At 45.9% G+C, this 21,034-nt stretch overlaps 1 protein-coding gene across 4 annotated transcripts; it reads right to left on the bottom strand.

The window, feature by feature from the left end:
• Window positions 1–2,951: 2,951 nt before the first annotated feature.
• Window positions 2,952–9,361, bottom strand: Pdp2 (pyruvate dehydrogenase phosphatase catalytic subunit 2). Of its 4 annotated transcripts, none has more exons than XM_050144219.1 (2): window positions 9,210–9,361; window positions 2,952–7,898 (listed from the first exon to the last, which is right to left on the bottom strand). In XM_050144219.1, the coding sequence occupies exon 2, from the start codon at window positions 7,855–7,857 to the stop codon at window positions 6,265–6,267; it is 1,593 nt and encodes a 530-aa protein (XP_050000176.1). In that variant the 5' UTR covers window positions 7,858–7,898; window positions 9,210–9,361; the 3' UTR covers window positions 2,952–6,264. The 4 variants fall into 4 exon arrangements, with proteins under 4 accessions (XP_050000176.1, XP_050000177.1, XP_050000179.1 ...); XM_050144220.1 differs by lacking the exon at window positions 9,210–9,361 and adding an exon at window positions 8,981–9,129; XM_050144222.1 differs by lacking the exon at window positions 9,210–9,361 and adding an exon at window positions 8,720–8,966.
• Window positions 9,362–21,034: the final 11,673 nt, after the last annotated feature.

Raw genomic sequence — 21,034 nt, 5'->3', positions numbered from 1 at the left:
TTGCCTCATTAGCTCGAGGCAGCCCTCCTCAAGCCGGCTTCTGCTGACACCAACACAGCTGGATGGCGACATCTAGAGGCAGCCTCGTGTCTCCCGTGGCCTCCCACACAAACTAGAGCACCCCCTACTGACGCGCCCTATCCCTGTGTCCTCACGAATGACCCAACCACCAGGCAGGGCTCGAGGTACCTAATTCTCCCATTTTTTCCTGTGCTACAGCGCCATTTGGGGACAGCAAAATCCCAGAACTCCCAAATGAACTTTGGATACTCTTTTCGTTCATAAGCCCAGAGATACGCTGGTTGAGGTAGACAGTCCCACCAGCCCGCCCGCCCAGCCAACCCCCTCCTCTACCTCACCATCTAGAGTCATGCAATGTCCCCAGACCCACGCGAGAGTACGGTTCAGCCATTGCCTCTCCTGCAGCGGAGCTTTCTGTAGCTAATTGACCATTCCTGCCCAGCCGCATCCATGTTCTCTCTAATACTAGAGTCTCCTGGCCAAACTCCTCCCTTCGTTTTACTTCCACGCCACTGCTTGCTGTTTTCCTCCTATTCTCTGACCTCTCTCGCTTCTCCTCTTCTCCTTGGTGTCCAGCCAGTCATCTTTCCTAACTCATTTCACAACCAGCTTTTGTATCCCTGGGGCAGAACGGCCATGGGTGTGGGGAGGGGAGAGTGGAGTGGGAAGCCGACTAACAAGGATTAAACACTAACAGCCTTGTACCATCACAGGGAAGCAGAGATAGGGCAGGACTCCTGGTTCTGACAACCCTGCACCATCACAGGGAAGCAGAGATGAGGCAGGACTTCTGGCTCTGTACCAAATTAATACAGAGGAGCTGCTACCCATTCTGAGGTCGCTCTGAAGGATCTCCCCCAGGCAGAGCTTCCGTAGCCTAGGCTGCCCTTGTCCTTCACAGGCACCTGAGCATGATCTTGAACTATTGGTCGCTGGGTGACCCACAACACCAAACCCAGATTACTCTGCACAATCCCTTTCTACCTCACAGGTGACCTGTGGTCCCTCCTTACCCACCTAGCCATATTTTAAAAGCTTTGTTTCTACATCTTCTCTTTTTTTAAAAAATAATTTATTTTGCCGGGCGGTGGTGGCGCACGCCTTTAATCCCAGTACTCGGGAGGCAGAGGCAGGCGGATCTCTGTGAGTTCGAGGCCAGCCTGGTCTACAAAGGGAGTTCCAGGAGAGGCTCCAAAGCTACAGAGAAACCCTGTCTCGAAAAACCAAAAAAGAAAAAAATATTTTTATTTTTATTTCATGTTGTTTTTTGCCTGCAGGCATGTCTGAAGCCCTGGAACTGGAGTTACAGACAGGTATGAACTGTCATGTGGGTGCTGGGATTTGAACCTGGGTCCTCTGAAAGAGCAGTCAGTGCTCTTAACTGCTGAGCTCTCTCTCCATGCCCTTCAACACATCTTTTTCAACACCTAGTTTAACTAGCCAGACCTAACTGAAATACAAATGACTAAAGATTTGTATCTGCATTATTAGTTTTTTTTTTAGATTTATTTTATAGATGAGTGTTTTGTCTGGAGATATATATATGTATATATATACATATATATATATATCATGTGTGTACAGTGCCCAAGGTCAGAAGAGGTCATAGGATCCCGTTGAACTGTAGTTATGATTATGAATCACCATGTGGGTACTGGGAACTGAACCTGGGTTCAGATGCCCAGTGCTTGCCAGTCATAGTGGTACACATGTGCTCTTACCTGCTGAGCCATCTCTCCAGCCCCTGTACCTGCATTTTTCATACGGACCCATGAACACTATCATTTTGAGCGCACCGAGGCACTATACAATCTTGCAGTGGGGTCTTCAGTTGCACACAGCCTAGACTTTTCCCCAGAACTGACTTTATACTACTAATAACACAAAAGCTGGTTTTACAAGAAGGTTCTCAGTAAACTATGAAATTCTAGCAAGTCTTGGCCCAGAGGACATGGGTCTTGGGCCAAGTCTTTTATCTTCTTAGTTCTCCACTCACACAGCTAACATAAATGAATCCTCCTGACACTGAAGAGAGGCCCAGTGGAAGTGTGGTCCTGAAGCAGACCTGATTGGTTCCTAACACCTAAAGCGACCTGCCACTCCAACGCCAAGAGATCCAGTGCTTCTTCTTGCCTCCTTGAGCATCTGCACTCATGTGATACACCCACAGAGACAAATGTACAAACTTAGTTAAAATAAAATATTAAAAATAAAAATTTTTAAAGGACTCCCTGTGTGCTTAGCAGCTACTAAAAGTTTTCGTGTGCCATGCTTGTCTTTGGAGCAGGGTCTTAAACAGTCTTCCTCGGTCAGAGAAAAATGCTGAAACAAAAGCTGGCCTCGCATCCTAAGGGCTAGAAAAATTAATGCTCAAGCCACAAGAAACCACATTCATTTCGCTTCTTTTATTTAAAAGTTCTACTTAAATATCCTCAAAGGTTAGAAAATCGGGGTCAGATAGGAACACTGGTACACAGCTTAAAATACAAATGCCAGTAATTATTAAAGAACACAGTTAATGATTATTCCAAGAAAATGCATAGTAAGGAGCATTTTTCCAGAAGGCAAGTTAGACACCAGGAACCAAAGGAAGAAGGGACGGGACCTCAGATGGCTCAGAAAATAGTTATACAGCAGCCTAAACATGCCTCCCCCACCGGGCTACACACATGACCATTTACGACACAGGCTGCCGCATCACTAGCCCTGACCTTCAAATCCAAAGGGAGCTTGGACACAACAACCACGCTCCAAAGACGTGAAACCGCTGGCTCCATTCCAGAATATTCTGGTTTCACCTGGGGCGGCACCGTTTCCCACTAGCTGCCCAACAAAACAGACCCAGTCTCCCTTTGAATATATTTTATAGTTGATCTACAGAATTATGCCCTTCTTTATTTGAAGGTCAAGCCATTTACATTTTACCTCTGTTTTAAAAAAAAAAAAACTGTCAACTTGATTGTGTCTCAGCTGAGTTTTTTCTCCCGTGTGCCTAAAGCTTTTTAGCTTGTAAGTCAAATATACTTTTGGGGAAAACGTCTATATATTACACCACCTCACAGTTTACATCATAATAAATTAGCTTTAATGTTATAAATAACGTCTCCGAAAACTGAATCTTATTAACATGATCTAGCATATATTCAAAAGTATCAGCTTTTCTAGTTTCACTAACTTTGGAAATCAACAACAGCACTGTACTATTTACACATAAAACAAATATCTATGGAAATTACACCTTTCCACCAGCATCTTACCCCAAATCACAAATGTCACTTTAAGCACCAAGACAAACTTCCTTCAAAAGTTACATTTGCAATATTAAATCGTCAGTCTCATTATTTAAAATTTAAAAGTCTAAAAATTCAAATCTCTATGAAAAGAATAAGAGCTTTGGAAGAACTGACAAGGACCACGAATCTCCTTTCTCATTTCAGCATCCCCCAAAAAAAGGTCATTTACCTCAAGGGAGCCATGGCCAAAACCCAGGGAGACAGCCACACTGGCGTGTAACCAGAAGACAATGCTCACTGGAGCAGGCACAGAAAAGCTGAGTTCATAGAGGAAGAGAGAACAGTAGACAATAAACCAGCCTTTCTTCCCAATATTTCAGCTGGAAAACAAAGACATCTATTAGACAATGAGAAAACACAGACACTCTTGGAGACACAAATGGGAGGTCTGTGTTCTATCAACTGCAGGATAAGTTACCTGAATCACAACCACTTATGACCCATGCCAGCCAGCCTCAAAAACAGGGCTCAGGCACTCATTGCCAGTTAAGGCTCCCAGGCTACTCCTGGGTTTAGCGGGCATGAAAAACAAAGGACAAAGGAAAACAAAAAAACGTCAAATAGCGTCTTCCATTCCAACAGCAAACCTTCTAGCTAGAATGACTCACATTTGGAGCCACGTTTTATCTTTTTTTTCTGAAGCAAGTTCTCACCGCGTAGCCTAGGCTGGCCTTGGTGCATAATGGGATGCACTATTTTTTTGTAGACAGGCTCTCATGTATCTACCTTGAACGTCTGATCTTCCTGTCTCTACCACTCAAGTGCTGGGTTTAAGGCATGAGGCATGTTCCAGCATACCCAGGCTTCTCATTTTCTACTTTGAGGCGGCACCATTGGGGTAATTATCTAGAGTAGACTTACACGTGAGAGTAGAGGAAAAGGCCCTCAGAAGGTAAGCCACACCTGAGAGCAGAACAGAGCCACAGGGAGTAAACACCCAAGTGCGGGTACAGGCTCCTCAAGAGAGAACTGCCTACGTTTTATTTTTGAATAAAAAAATCTAAGCAATCAGAAGTAATAGTAATAGTTTCAGAACAAAAGAACCCAAAAGAGTTCCTTTAAAAAAAGAGAGAGGAGGGGCTGAAGAGATGGCTCAGCGGTTAAGAGCACTGACTGCTCTTCCAGAGGACTCGGGTTCAATTCCCAGCACCCACATGGCAGCTCATAACTGTCTGAAAAAAATAAAAGATAAATCATTAAAAAAAAAAAAAAAGAGAGAGAGAGAGGAAAAAGAAGAAACTGTATCACTAAATAGGGAACACTAGAAAATGTACAAAGAACAATCCCCGTATTTTTCCATTGTATTTATTTTGTGAGGACCCATGCCATGGCGCACATGTGGAGGTCAGGGCAACTTTCAACTCCTTCCACCACGTGGGTCCCAGGGATGGAACTCTAAGTTTCCAGGATTGGCAGCCTTTACCCACTGAGCTGTCTGCCAGCCCAGCCCCAACTCTTGACCCAATGACTACCTGCAAAAGCGAAGAGGCCCAACCTGCCAGTGTGTGGACGGCATAGTGGGTGAGAGACACGGGATCAGCTGAGGAGGTACCTACAGAAAAGTGCTCCCATGAGGTCCAGGAAATCAAAACTGCCAAAAAAAAAAAAAGTGTGTTTCCATTTAGGGACACATTTCCTGCTGTTTAATGCCACAGCCGCCCAAGAGAGGAAGACATTTATGCCCTAAATAGGAGCCAGGTAGGTTAGTTTTCAAGCAAACAGACTCTGCAGCCCCTATGACCAGACGCATCTCAATTTTCACCCAACTCTCATACTAAATATGGTCTAATCCCCGAAGCAAAGCGATGGCAGTTCCTAACAGGCAGGGGCAGGTGTTGAGCCTGATAAGTCTCCCGCCTCCCTCCCAAGATGAGAGAAAGCCTCGGCTCATGGCTGTTCTCCTAGGCCATTTTCAAAAAAGACCGAAATCAAAAATCCGCAAACCACTGAACAGACCCACCCTGCCTAAATGTCCACCACTACCTGGTCACACCATTGCCCTTCCAATCCTGGGAGCAGAAAGATGTACTAGTAACGGCAGGGTGAGGCAGGGCAGCAGAGCAGAGGTGGTGTTGTGTCAGTGTTTGAGGGATATACACAGGAAGGAGAATTATGAATAACCCTGTGGCTAAGCCCGGGGGCGGGGGAGGACACATTTTGCTAAGCAGGTCAGGAGTTGGGGATTAGACAAAAATGAACTTCCAGTTCGGCTCAAAGGTCTGGGGGTGGAACTCAACAGAAGGACCAAAGGCTGCTCAGAGACTTAGCCCCTCTCATCCTCAGCCGAGAGAAAAAAAAAAAAGAGTGGTCCTACACATGCTTACAGCAGTCCTGCCTGCAAGTCTGAGGATTCAGTTTTAAAATAAATTTAGCCAGCGTTCAAATGCAAATGGCACAGATTTATCTTCACAGCCGTTACAGAAAATTACACACACACACACACACACACACACACACACAGAAAGTTAGAATACAACATAGAAAAGTGCCCTGAAGATTGCTTTGTAAACCTAGGCTTTTGTAATTTAAAAAGCTAAACAAAAACTACAGCCTAGAAGTTGTGCAGAACAGCTCAGAAGGATCATATTTGTAAATTTTGCAACTGGGTCTCCGAAGATCCTGAAGTTCTTTATTCTTAGCATCATGATTTAAATTTATCCTTTAGAAGCACAGGATGACACAGTTTGACAGTGTCGTTATAGAGGACACGGGCTACATGAGCCTAAGCCGGTTTGACTCTATTCTGTCTGCTGCATAGAAGAGTTGACCAGTGCGCATAGACACAAAAATCATCACCAGTGCTTTTTCACTAGGCTGGATTTCTTTAGTTAGTCAATCACTCAGCAACCTATATCTGCCTATTCCTTAATAAGGTTTGAATGGCTCACTCAGGACTAAGTGAAAATGTTTTCAAGTTATTTGTGTTAGCCTTGGCAACAGGGTTAGACCCTTAACCCTCCTTAGAGTATGTATTAATTGACTCTGAGTTAAAAAACACCACCATGACAGTGATATCATCCCGATACATCCTGGCTACATCTTCTGGTAATGTCAGCATGGCGGCCAGTCGCTCTGGCTCCATCTCCCCATACTCGTTGCTCCCAATGGCGTGTCTGATCAGATGCGTGGCTGCATTTTGGTCAGCTGCATGGAGTCCGCTGGCTTTCCGCTGCAGCAGCAGACTCTGCATGAGCCCCAGGTTGGCCGGTCTTTGGTCCAGGTCCGGCTTATGGCAAGCAACCTTGGACAGGTGGCCCACCACCAGCCTCACCACATCCTCATTGCCCAGCATGTCCCACAGACCGTCTGAGGCCAGCACGAGGAACTTATCTTGGGGCCTCAGCCTGTGGTACGTAACCTCCGGCTTGGCTGTCAGATAGGGCGGAGTGTAGTAGTGGGGCGGTGTGAACTGGTAGATGTTGAGGGCCTCAGTATCGAAGCCCCTCCCTAGCACACTGCGCTGCAGCTCTCTACTCCACTTGAGCTGGACATCCCCAAAGGCCCTGCAGGGAATGAGGACGCCCAGCAGCCTATCATCTATGATGAGTGTCCTGTTCTCAGACTCGGGGTGTTCTCTCTTAAGCCGGGATAGCTCAGCCTCATTCCAAGCATTGTGGTCCCGGGTAAGAGGCAAACAGGACCACACACCATTGTCTTCCTGGACACCAAGGATAGCCCGGCAGTCGCCAGCATTTGCTACATGTAGGTGAACTCCGTTGACATGGGCCATGCAAGCTGTTGCCCCAGAAAAAGCAACCTGGAGGGATAGGTTCTTTGTCACCTCATCTTCCAGGGGGGCCTGGATTTCTAGTGAGATGTCCGAATCCAGTCTCTGGAAGGAGTACATTAATGCTTCTTCAATGCTCAACCCCATTTCCATATGCAAGTCAAGAAGTTCCTGCCAATAGACTCGAAGGTGGTCCAGGTGTACGGACGTGACATCCTTATAAATACTATCCCCAGGATGCTTGAGCCACTGGAGGATGGGCAGCAAAGGCTTCATGGTTTCCATTGCTTCCTCCATCTGCTCCAAGGTTTGGTGGGACATCAAGGACACTGCCATGTAGTAGAAGAGCCTCTCGCTCACCGCTTGGGCACATGCATGGCCACCATGGCCGTCAAAAATGCCAAACATCAGTCCGTTGGTCTGCATACAGGAAGCTACACCCTGCCGGTCCTCCACTGGGGAATTGGCGGCCAGCTGGTTGCTCTCAAACCGTAACACTGAACTTGGAACTCCATTGTTGAAGTCAAGAATCTTGTGAGATGACTCGCCAGCTCGAAGCATGTCGTTGACCTGTTCAGGGCTAAGCTGTAAGTGGAAATCCTCTTCCTCGGTTGATGTGTGTCTGTAGGCTTTCTGCAGAGCAAAGCTACCACGCGGAGTACTGGTCTTCACAGTCGGCGATGCCGGAGAAGAAAGCCTCCATTTCGGTTGATTTCTATTTGCGGCACCCCTTGAGTAGAAGCGTCTACCCCCTTGTAAGATAGCAATTCGATTCCGTGCAGAATTGAAGATCCAATGGGACACGGTACTTGACATTCTGAAGCTATGCTGGCAAGTGGAGGTGGTTGGTTTTCAGCCTGAAAAATTAAAGGGTTTATAAAAGCTTCAAAGTTCAAATGTTTAAAATACTGTGAAAACTTCTTTTGCTAAGATTCTCTCTGGTTTTATAGTCAATGAGGGCCTCCCAGCTGATTCGTGCCTCCTTTCCTCTCCTTTCTGAGCCCTTTCTCAGGCCAGAGGCTACTAGCTAGCTCCCTCATCCAGTCTCCACTGCAGCGTGTAAGTTTTGACTTAGGTATCTGCTGTCCCCAGCAATCTCTGTACTCCACAAAATGCCAGACAGGTAGCTGCTTACTGGTGGCTATCGTGAGTACAGACAGCCCTGTACCTGGTACACAGCAGGTCCTCAAATATTAGCTCAACTTGGCATTTTCAGAGGCCCAGGGACACCAGCTACTTAACAGACACAGTTTCACTAGTCTCGCTGGCACTTGCTAGTGTTGGACTCTGGCGTCCAAACACCGAGAAGGAGTCGCCCCCAGAGACCATCTCATACACCATAGCCGATGCAAAACCCTGTCTCGAAAATCAAAAAAAAAAAAAAAAAAAAAAAAAAAAAAAAAAAAAAAAGCACAGTTTACCATCAGGGTACATTCTGTACGGCTTTTATATCGTTCAGTCAACTACACTGAATCTGACGTCCGTGTGAAAGACAATGGTTTCACAATTCCTGGAGATTTGGAGTTTGTTTCTACTAACCTGGTACTTATTAAAGACCAAATTGCATGGCCTTTGTAGTCGCCTTTTTCTTACTTACTTCCAAAATCAGTAGGTCAAAGAGTATAGACGCACTGTTAAATTGATTTCCCAAAGCCAGTGAGGATCGTCCCTTACCCACCCGGCTGAACTTGGGGCAGATGAAGTCGGTCAGAGGCAGATGGCCTCGGACGCCCCTTGACCCTGCAGAAAGGACAGGCAGCTGTGCGCAAAGAAAACCGTTCGCAGCAGATGGGACAGAATTTAGTGTCCTTACAGAAACGAAGTCTCTTGATTTCTTAGCTGGGCGCTAGGTTCTAGTTAAGAACTCCGGACTCCAGCTTAGAGTTCTGACCCTCCGCTTTCTAAGCTGTAAGACAGGAATCTAGTTTGCAACGCCCACCTCACGGGTGCTCCAGTACTAAGGAAGCTGATGCAGGGAACCGGCTAAGCAGCCGACTCCTCCACTAGCGCGCGGGCCCACGTGGCGCTTGCGCGCGAGTGGGGTGACCACGACCGGGGATCAGCTCGTCCCGCCCTCTCACCTCATCTCCCTCACCGCCCCATCACCTGAGGCGCCCGCAGGCCAGGCAGGGGAAGATGTCCGCACATCTACTAGTCCCCTTCCTTACCTCGTATCCTCGCCCTCTTCTCACCAGCTTGCGCCGCCCGCACTCGGCGGATGCTCTCAGCTCAGAGGTTGCGCGCAGTTCCTCGGTGGCTGCGACCGGGTTTTACTTCCCTGGAGAGGCCCCTAGAAGAGAAACCAGCTCCTGAAGAAAGCTCCCTCCCGCCATTCCTGATTGGCTTAATTTCGGAGGCGGGCCCTTGATGGACATAGATATTACCCAATTGATGAACAGGAAAGAGGAAGAAAGGGAGGCGGGGCCGGGAGGGGCCGCCAGCACTCTATCCCCTGGGGGTTAGCGTAGCATTTGAGCAGCCTGTGCGCCACCAGGCCGTCACGTGGGACTTATGCCCCCCAGCTTGCCTTCTCGCCACGCCCTGAGAGTCCAGAACCAAAAGACCTTAGTGTTCATTCTTGCATAGGTTACTCCCCAGTTTTGTTCCGTTCCCTCCAGGCCCCTCTAAGAGCCGCGCCATTATTATCAACCTGCCTTGAGGGCCCGTTCTACTTGCCCTGACCTTATTTTCAAAACCTGCTCTTCTTCCCAACCCAATAGAGATCCCGCTGGTGGGCTGGAGAGAGGACTCAGAGGTTAAGAGCAGTGTCTGCTCTTTCAGAGGTCCTGAGTTCAATTCTCGGCAACTACATGGTGGCTCACATCTATCTATAGTGAGATCTAGCGCCCTCTCCTGGTGTAGATACGCAAGCGGAACTCTGTCTACATAAAATAAATGAACCTTTAAAAAAAAGACCCGCCGGCACTAGGGTTAATTTGATGCCCCCTTACTCATCACAAACTTTAATCCTGTCATTCCCACCTCCTAAATACCTTCCCGCCCATCTGTTAGCCCATGCCAGATTCCAAGTCTCTCTATCTCCCTTTTGCCAAATTACACTTAACTCCTAGCCATCCTTTCTCACAGTTAGAATGGGCCTTCTAAAACTTCTTATCTAAACTGTTACTAACCACTACTCTGAATTCACAATTACATTGGCCTATTAAGTGACGAAGAATGGCAGCTGCCACTTACTTGTTGATAGCTTGGGAAAGGCAGAGGACCAGAGCAACAGATGTACCCTCGATGCCTTCTGGTCCTAACAGCTGAAGAGGCCGATCTTCACCCTCCCCTTATAAATTGCTTTAATGCCGGGCGGTGATCCTTTAATCCCAGCGCTCAGGAGGCAGAGGCCGGAGGATCTCTGTGAGTTCAAGGCCAGCCTGATCTATAAGAGCTAGTTCCAGGACAGCCAGAGCTGTTACACAGAGAAACCCTGTCTCAAAAAAACAATCAATCAATATTGTTTTAATGGAGCATTCCTAAATATGTGAGCCAGTAGAATCCTTACTTAAAGTCAAAGTGAAATAAGAGACAGCCCAAAGGTCTGAAAATGGGGTCTTCGGAAAGAAAGACACAGTGGCCTACCTGAGTGGGAAGGCTGAACCCAAAGTCATGCCTAAAGTAGAAGTGTTTCTGTCATGTTCTGTGAACGACAGAACCTCAGCCTCAGGCCTTTGAGAAGACAGTTGTTTGGAAGTTTTTTGTTTTAATTTTAGTTTTGGTTGAGTTTTTTTGTTTTGTTTTGTTTTTTAGTTTTTTGAGACAGAGTTTCTCTGTGGCTTTAAAGCCTGTCCTGGAATTAGCTCTAGTAGCCCAGGCTGGCCTCGAACTCACAGAGTGCTGGGATTAAAGGCGTGAGCCACCACCATCCGGCTTTTTTTTTTTTTTTTTTTTTTAAGGCAGAATCTCACTACGTAGCACTAGCTGGTCTAGAACCAGCTTTGTAGACTAGGCTGGCCTCCAATTTACAAAGATCCACCGGATTCTCTCTCCCAAGATTTGGATTAAAGGTGTGTGCTAAGGTGCTGGAGAGATGGCTCAGAGGTTAAGAGCATTGCCTGCTCTTTCAAAGGTCCTGAGTTCAATTCCCAGCAACCACATGCTGGCTCACAACCATCTGTAATGGAGTCTGGTGCCCTCTTCTGACCTGCAGGCATACACATAGATAGAATATTGTATACATAATAAATAAATACATACTTTTTTTTAAAAAAAAAAAAAAAGGTGTGTGCTAAAGGCCTTGTTTTACTGTGGCTTGTGTTTTGGTTGGCTGGTACTACCGGATTTAGAGCCTCCCACATAGTAGGCAAACACTACCCACAGAGTCACTTCTTCACATCTGCCCTCCTGCCTCCTCTTTTAATGAGTCTTACCTTAAGTTATCCAGGCCAAACTTGGAGTTTAGCCTGGGGAGTAGCTGGAATGATAGGCTTGCATCACCAGGTGGAGCCCTTTCTGGAGGTTCTAAATCAGAATTTGTACTTTGTCCCTTCAGGATACTGAGGAGTCTCTTTCAGGCCCATACTAAAAGTTCTGATTAAGGAAATGGGCATAAGAGAACAGAGAAGCATGCTTTGCTTCTTTTTTTTGTGGGTTTTTTTTTTTCCAAGACAGGGTTTCTCTGTGTAGCAGTCCTGGAAAACTAGCTAGCTCTTGTAGACCAGGCTGGCCTCGAACTCACAGAGATCCACCTGCCTCTGCCTCCCAAGTGCTGGGATTAAATGTGTGTGCCACCAGCGCCCAGCCATGGCCTCTTTTCTCACTAATTTATTACATACATATGCATTTATCTGTATATACATATATATTCCTAAATATAATCTGCTCAGTCTGAAAAATGTTACCTGTATGTATGTTTTCAGGACTGACCTTTTAGCGCTGGACAATCAGTTGGTGTGCTCTTCCCTGGGAAAAACCACCTCTCCCACCCCCAGCTTTCCTCAGCTGACAGAGGCTGAAAAGTCTAGTTGTTCAGCTCACAATATGATTGGTCCTGAGATGACTCTTAGAAACAGACAGATGCCCCCTACCACTTCCTGAGACTATTTTACATAGTTTTGCTAAGTCTGAAACCATGGAGGTTTTTTTTTTTTTTCTTCTTTCTTTTCTTTTTATAAAATAACGATTTGAGGCAGGGGAGCATGGCCAGAGGAGACATTGGATCCTCGGAGTTAGAACTCCACACCTGTGTGAGGAATGCGAGCTTGCTTGTCGTGTGAGTACTGGAATCTAAACTATTCCTCGCGATTTCACGGCAAGTGCTCTTGACTGCTGAGATCCCCACCACACTGCCTGTGTGCATGCGTGTGTGTTATTAAAAACTGAATCTAGGCTTCCTACGTGCTAAACAAATGTCCCACTACTGCCGGGCGGTGGTGGCATACGCCTTTAATCCCAGCAATCGTGGTGGAAGAGGCAGGCGGATCTCTGTGTGAGTTTGAGGCCAGCCTGGTCTACAAGAGCTAGTTCCAGGACAGGCTCCAACACTACAGCAAAACCCTGTCTTGAAAAAAAAATGTTCCACTACTGTATTATTACCTTATTACCTCCAATGACAGTTTTTCTAAGTTATCAGAGCTACTTCCAAAGTGACACATCCACGAGGATAAAAATAAGGTCCAGTGATGGTTCCATGGGTGAAGATGCTTACCACCAGATCTGACATCCCTGGGAGTTTAATCCCTGGGATCCACAGTGGGGAAGGAGAGAATCAGTTCCCTTATGTTGTCCTCTAACCTCCACAAGCAAACTATGTCATGTGTGAGCGTGAGCCCCCTTCTCACAAATAAATAAAACTTTAGAAGAGGCTATAAGTTGTCCCTCCTATCATATATGATCATCAGCTCAAGATCCCTGTGTGGTCAGTCACCAAGGTTCCTTGACCTGTTCAAGTGTTGTAAGAAACAAAGGAAAAGGACATGCCTTCCTGTAAGGGAACGTACAGATCAACTGGAACATTTAGAAGAAAAAAACATTGAGCCTCACTTAGAATCAAATAAGAATTAAAATGAGCTATTGATTTAGGCCAATCAACCTAACAAATCTTAAGCCACAAAGTAGAGAGCTGGGTGTGGTGAAGCACTCTGATCGTGAGTTAGAGGCCAGTCTGGGCTACAGACCAAGACTTTGTGTCAAAAACAAGAAGCAGTCAAGGACGGTAGCACTTGCTTTAGTCCCAGACTCTAAAGGCAGGGGCAGTTGCCGTTCTGTAAATTCAAGTCCAGCCTAGTCTACATAGTGAATCCAGTTATGTCAGGACTACACAGTGAGACCCTCTTTCAAAATCAAACAAGCAAACAAAGCAGAAACTGCAATGAAACAAAACAAAAACAAAAAACCTAGTGACAGCTATCTGGTTAGCTTCTTACTGTCCATTTTTTCAATGTCCTGTTCCAAACTTCAGAAAGGCACCCAAAAGTTTCTAGTCTTTGTTTTAGACCTACAATCATCTCCACTGCTAAGACTGGCACAGTCTCACAAATATACCGCCCCCAACATAAGCAGTGGCCTCCCAGGAATGAGACTGTCCCCTTAAACAGTGAGGACTTCCAGCCACCTTACTGGCTTTGTAAGGAGACAATCAACTAGACAACCCCAAGACCAGGGTTGCTAACGCATGCACACGTCTTGCCTCCTGCCTCAGGTCTTCATCCATCTCAAGCTCACGTCAGAACCTGCAGATGGGCTGAAATTCTGCTTGCTGTCTTTGCAACCCTCTCACCATCAGATAGGTTTGCTATCTTTTGAGTGGGTGGTCAGACTGGACAAGTTGGAGCCTCTAGAGTAACGCCTTCTGCATCCTAGCACTCTGTTGTCCTTTCAATTTGTAGTAAAGAGACAAAGGGAACCTTGCAATGCTAATTCCTCTTTTTTTATATAATAATTTATTATCATTTAACATCCAGTTTTGCATTTCTAGGGAACCTCATAACCTTTCCATATTTAATGCAGGATAAGATCAACATGAATTCATTTTACTTTAAGTGGAGTGCATGGTTATTGGGTGGGACCACCTAAGGCAAAGACAGCAGAGGGTAGGACTAGAGAGCAACTAGGATTAGTGTAATGGTCTGCTCTGTCCCTTTAAGAGACAAGCCACGCCCACTCCCCCTCCACCAAGGACAGCTGATCTTCAGCTTTTAGCCTGAGTCCCTTCCTTCCCCTCTCTCTCTCTCTCTCTCTCTCTCTCTCTCTCTCTCTCTCTCTCCCTCCCTCCCTCCCTCCCTCCCTCCCTCCCTCCCTCCCTCTCCCTCTCCCTCTCCCACTCCCACTCCCTCTCCCTCTCTCCCTCAGAGGCAGCTTCTGTCTCTCCCTTCTCCTCACTTCCCCCTCCCCCTTCTGTCTCTCTCTCTCTTTTCTCTTTTCCCTCTTTCCCCTCCATAACCCACTACATAAATATCCAACCTCACTCTGCATGACATGCCTATCCGTCCGTCACTTGCCTGCCATGTGGCTCCCTGCCCAGGACCAGACACCTTTGGAGACCTGCAGCATGGTCTCATGGCATGCCCATCTGTCTGTCTCTCTTCATGAGACTGGCTGCCCCATTGAGGTCTCTTACCCACCACAGCTCCCTGCCTGGGACTCGCAGCCCCTCCTGGCCTGCTGCCGCCACTTGGAAAATTGCACAATCCCTGCCTGAGACTGGCTGCTCTCAGGACCTGCAGCCCACTGCCTGCTGCCGCTTCAGGACCTGCAGCATGGTCTCATGTCCCACTGCCCACTGCTGCCACTTGGGGACCTGTAGCATTTTACTTTTAACATAAAAATTATGGCTAACAAACTTCTTTGGTATTCAGTTAGAGTCCCCAGCTGACCCCTGAAGTTTGAGAAGCCCCATTCTTGTCTTTCTCTGACTCCAAACCCCACCCACTCAAAGAGTCTCTGTAGGAGGGAGAGATAACCTCTTGTTGGTTTCCAGACCTCCCACACCAAGTCTCCAAACAAAGAAAGATACCAAAAGTCCAGTTCTGCTTTCTTGGTGACCACTGCAATTTCCCTTTTGCCACCAGCCACCCAAGTCCCCGACTAAGTGCTCAGCTTTTGACCATACTTGGGAACAAACCCAGCTTGTGGAAGACATGTCATCACCCCTCACCTACAATCTATAGAAATTTCCTGCCCTGGTCTGGGTGCACAACTTCTCTGGCCTCAATCTCTGGGACCAGTGAACTTGCCCAGGAGTTTCTTTGTTCAATAATCCTGTTGTTTTACCTTTTCTCTTAGGCTTGATCTGTCGTGTAGGCCTTTAGCAAGTCAATTTCCATACCAAAACTTCTTATCTGAGCTGCTCAAAGGAACAATGCCAAGTGTAAATTCTCAGTTAAAAATTGGTCCTCCCCCAACCAAGTTTTTCATAGGCTTTGAACCCCTAGGAAACTCTCGGATAAGACTTCCAACAGAAGGTACTGGAGACAAAAGATAGCAGTCACAAAAGGCAGATCAACACTCTGGACTCAAACCAGCTACAGAAATCTGCAGGAACTCCCCCAACATTGACTGCTTGGTATTGGGTAGCCAGTTGGGCCTTCTTCCCTGGGGAAGCCTATTTCTCTTGCTCTAAGCACTCCTTAGTTGTCTAAGTTCTCTTCCAAGGTTTGGTCAATAAGATTTAACCCCTGTTCATTGTCTCCTTGTTAAGATCTTTTTAGGCAGCCATGTTGATAAAACTTCATGAGAGTACTTTCGAACATTTCTAGATGAAAACTCAAAGCAAACTTCCTCTTCTTCTGCCTCTTATGATCTCTCTGCCCTCCTTCTGTAATGATTCCAGAGCCTTGGGTGCAGGAGTTGTGCTGTAGATGGACTGGGTGGGGCTGTGCACCACGTGGTCACTTATTCTCTGCATTTTGATAGGTTGTGGTTTTCTGCACTGTCTCTGTTGTAAAGAGACATTTCTTTGACAAGAGTTGAGGTCTATGCTTATATATGAATATTTGAAAGTAGAAACTGTAGGACCCAGCCATGATAAACTTAGTAGAGGCCCGAGTCTCAGTAGTTTTCCCTAAGGCAATACCTGGTTGGAAGAAAGATCATATACTGAGGCTACCCGGGCACCACCCAGGAACAGATCTTCCCAAGGAAATTCCTAATGTTCCAACCATTGTAGATAGGATCACCTGCCAGCACACACCCATCGCTTTTCACCAGGACACCCCAGGCAAATGTCAACCAATCAGGATTGAACCTGTAATCCCAAACCCTGCTACTGTAACTTTTCTGGGTTTTGCCTTTAAATAGTGCTCTCTAGAAGGGTGGGGTACCTTCTCTAGCTGCTGCACCATCGAGGTCCCTGCCGGCTTGTACTCGTGCACGATAATAAACCTTGCTTTTGCATTTCGGTCAGTCAGTCTCCCTGGTGGTCTTTCGGGGTCCCCACAGACTGGGCATAACATAACCGTGTATGAGAGAGAAATTGTGACCTTTGTCTTTCTGGGTCTGGGTTACTTCACTCAATATGATCATTTTCAGTTTCACCTATATATCTACAAACCTCAAATTTATAATTTTTATGGAGTAGTATTCCATAATGTGTATGTACATATTTTTTCTTATCCATTTGTCAGTCGAAAGACATTTAGATTGTTTCCATGTCCGAGCTGTTGTGCATAGAGCAACAGTGAGCATGACTAAGCAAAGAACAATGGAGTAAGACATTGAGTCCTTTGGGCATATGCTGAGAAGAGGAATAGAAGGGTCACATGGAAGATGTGTTTTAAGCTTTTTCCTCCTTTCTTCCTCCCTCCCTCTTTCTTTCTTTCTTTCTTTCTTTCTTTCTTTCTTTCTTTCTTTCTTTCTTTCTCCTTTCTTTCTCTCCTCCCTCCTATTGAAAATAGGTTTCTTTTCTCACATAATATATCCTGATTATGCTTTTCTCTCCCAGTTTCTCCCCTACTCCCTTCCCATCCAGATCCACCCCTTTTTCTGTCTCTCATTAGAAAAGAACCATGCTTCCAAGGGATAATAATAAAATAAGTTAAACAAAAACTAACACACCAGAATAGGACAAAACAAACAATCAGAAGGAAGAGCGGCCAAGAATAGGCCCAATAAAACAGATATAGACACAGAGAACCATTCATTTGAACACTAAGGTGTTGTGCAATATTATTTTAACTAGGCAAAGGTGTGCTATATTTGTTTATGCTACAGAATATGACTTTAACTGTGTAAAGGTGTGTTATTTTGTTTATGCTGTGTTTGTTTTTGTAACCCGCTTATAGGGTCAGTTATTCCAAGGTCCCGAAGAGGCGCTACCAGTAAAAGACGGTGGCGGGAGACAGGAAGGCGGAAGGAAGGCGACCAAGCAGAGTTCTTGTCAAGGTTGAAATGGTTGTGGCTATTGCCCTTGAATGAGGAATTCGGCTTGGGATCGGGGAGGGGCCTGGCAAGGGCAGGAAGGGATCTTGCCGGGGCAGCAATGGTCACAAGTCGACACACCTAGTGTTCTCTCTGCAAGTGGAATTGTTCCTTTTGCTATTCCAACCACAAACAATTCTCTAGATAGTTGGAATGTGGGGCTGGTTCTGCTAACAGATAGCTCTCAAGATAGTTGGGTATACTATTTGGGAAAATGGCTCCTGACATTTTTTTTTAACTTCTTTTTATATTTATTGAGCTCAGGGATTGTGATACCTCCAGAAGTTCTTTTATTGTACAGGATTGTTTTGGCTATGCTGGTTTTTTTGCTTTTCCATATGAAGTTGAATACTGTTCTTTCGAGGTCTTTGAAGAATTTTGCTGGGCATTGCATTGAATCTGTGCTGCTTTTGTTGAACGATGTAAGGGCGTGTGTTTAATTACGTAAAGACGTGCTGCATTTGTTGCACCTTGCCTGCCTCTGGCAACTGATGGACCTAATAAAGAGCAGAACAGCCAATAGCGAGGCAGGAGAGGGATAGACAGGGCTGGCGGGCAGAGAGAATAAATAGGAAGAGAGATCTAAGTTCAAAGGGAGGGGGAAGGAGAGAAGAAAGAGAAGAGAACAAAAAAGAGATGTCTGGGGCTAGAAGCCAGGCAGCCTTGGCCAGCCAGGAAACACAGAGTAAGACATACAGGAAAAAAAAAAAAAGTAAGAAAGGCAATAAGCCCTGAGGCAAAAGGTAGATAAAGAGAAACAGGTTAATTTGATTTAAAATAGCTAGCCAGAAATGAGCCTAAACTAGGCCAAGCATTCAAAATTAATATTAAGTCTCTGTGTCATGATTTGAAAGCTGGTTGGTGGCCCAAAAGAAAAAGCCTGGTATACTCAGAAATCCCACAAAAACACTAAACTGGAATCTATAATATATATTCAAAGAACTTGTAGGTAAAAAGAGAGAGAAGATAGATAGACAGACAGACAGACAGAGACTCTATGTAGGAACCAGCTCAACTTCTACATGTTCAATAAGTTATGTAGGTGTTGTCTTCAGCAATGGGGACTTGCTGAAGTTTTTGTAAAGCAACCTATAGTCTTGTCAATGCCCTGTGTTGTTTAGGGGTTCCCATGAGACCCCATTGACTGACAACTTCCTTTCCGGGGCTTGCTGGTTATGGTTTAAGTATGGCCAGCTGTAATCTCACAGAAATGGCATTTTCACAACTGAGGCACCCTATCAATCTCATTATGTAACATAGCTCAGGTTGTCCTTAACTTGCTGGATAGCCCAAGCTAACCCTGAAAATTCACTGAAAATTTAAACAAGATTCCAATTAAATGCTTTCTTTTATGAGAGTTACTTTGGTCACGGTGTCTTTTCAGAGCAACTAAGATGTGGGGGCCCACATATGTGATCCTGTTCCACCTTGACTAAAGGTCAGAGAGTTTGAGCTTCTTTTTACTCTTTCAAAGTTGTTGACAACAAGTGAGACCACAAGCGAGATGTCCTGACCTAAGGGTGTGGTTATTTGGTGTTTTGGACATTAAGATGGCCTGTAGAAGTGGATCTGTTCCACCCTGACCAAAGGTCAGAGAATTCAAGCCTATTCCTGCTCCTCCATTTTATTTATTTTTTATTTTATTATTTTATTTTATTTTTTTTTTGGTTTTTCGAGACAGGGTTTCTCTGTGGCTTTGGAGCCTGTCCTGGAACTAGCTCTGTAGACCAGGCTGGTCTCGAACTCACAGAGATCCGCCTGCCTCTGCCTCCCGAGTGCTGGGATTAAAGGCGTGCGCCACCATCGCCCGGCCCCCTGCTCCTCCATTTTAAAATAGGTTTGACCCAGGGAGTGGCTGCCTACCAGGATACTAGGTCTAAGGTATACTGATTGCATAATCTGCCCAAAACATCAGGATGCGTAACTCAGGAAATAGTGGCTTGATATCTCAAGTACTGAAGCAAATAATTGTTCTGGTTGTCCTTTGTGTTGTGTTAAAGCAGTCTTTTGACTCCCCCCTTTTGGATTGGGGTATACACGCATATGAAAAACAAACGCAGGTGGATTCAGTATTCACTGAGTTGCCCTCCTGGTGCTATCCTATGTCTCTGGGTTTCTTTCATATCTCTGTTCCTCCTACCTAATTTTTTTAATCCGCATGCCCCTACCCTGGAATGTACAAACCTGTCAAGGCTGGACGCCAACACTAAGACACCAACCAAGTTGCCTATTGGTTTTCTGTCTTCTGAGGGGAAACTAGGGTATAGGTTAGGTGAGGAGTCAAGGGAAGCATGGGCTCAGCCCTTTTCCTATGCCTCCGGAGGATCCAGTACCCTCTTCTGGACTCTGTGGGCACCTACACTTACATACACACACGTGTGTGTGCACGCGTGCAATTTAAAACATTTTTTAGAGATGTATTTCTTTTATGTGTATGAGTTTGCCTGCATGTGTGAACCATGTATGTGCCTGGTACCGTCACAGGTCAGAAGAGAGCATCGGATGTGAGAGCTAAAGTTACATTTTAAGTTTTAATTACTAGGCCTAAAAGATCTATGAAACCAAATGCCTCTGATCTACAAGCCCCTTGCCCAAGGACAGACAGTACCTGAGATGCTGGAGGATAGTGTTTATGGGAGATAGCAAGTCACGTGGTTTTCAGTCCCCTAAACAAGTTTTTTTTGACCCAGCTGCACCCGCTGTGCTTGATCACGTGTGGACGGGGGGTTCACAGGCTGGTTTTAGTCTTGATTGGTGGGGTTAACACGAATTCCCCTGGAATTGTAGGTACAGATGGTTGTAAGGCATCATGAAGGAGCTGAGAATTGAACCCGAGCCCTCTCCAAGAGCAGCAAATGCTCCTAGCTGCCAGATGTCTCTCTAGCCCAACTATAAAACAATGCAAAGCTGGGCAGTGGTGGTGCACACCTTTAATCCCAGCACTCAGGAGGCAGAGGCAGGCGGATCTCTGTGAGTTCGAGGCCAGCCTGGTCTACAAGAGCTAGTTCCAGGACAGGCTCTAAAACTACAGGGAAACCATGTCTTGAAAAACCAAAAACAATAACAACAAAAATGCAAAAAAAGCAAACAAACAAAACTCAAAAGCTAATAATCTAAAAACTTAAAACGAATCACTTTGAAAGTGATATAGTTGTTGGATGGGCCTTGTGGTTATAGTTTGCACGCCAAGTTGCAAATGACTCATATCCTTTCGTGAAAGTATATTTGGAGAAGGGTGAAAGAAAGCCTTGGAAATTTGGCGTGGGAAGTGGCAAAAAAAAAAAAAAAAAAAAAAAAAAGCAAGAGAGGCATTTCTGAGCCCGGTGGGAAGTGTGCTCTGTCTGTGCTTTCGCTTGCAGTAGCAACCAAGCAGAGGCTGCCAGTAGAGGGCGCCTCAAGCTCGCTCATGGAAGGATTCCCCCTCCGGGTACCCGCAATGTCTTCTAGGTCAGCTAGCAATGGTCCTGAATTCCAGTTTGTGTTACCTAAGGAAACTGTAACTCTCCAGGAAACTGCGAGTGCCCGCGTCCCTCCCCACCTTTCCTAGAGAGGCGCTGACTAGAGCAAGCCAGTGGGCAACTCCCGGCAAAGCGGGAGACCAGCAGGTAACCTGGAATGTTCATGAGAATAG

This window comes from Alexandromys fortis, unplaced genomic scaffold, assembly GCF_014885135.2.
Source record: "Alexandromys fortis isolate MF-2015 unplaced genomic scaffold, M_Fortis_MF-2015_v1.1 scaffold_1, whole genome shotgun sequence".
Lineage (NCBI taxonomy): Eukaryota > Metazoa > Chordata > Mammalia > Rodentia > Cricetidae > Alexandromys > Alexandromys fortis.
This window is presented reverse-complemented; position numbering and strand designations above follow the sequence as displayed.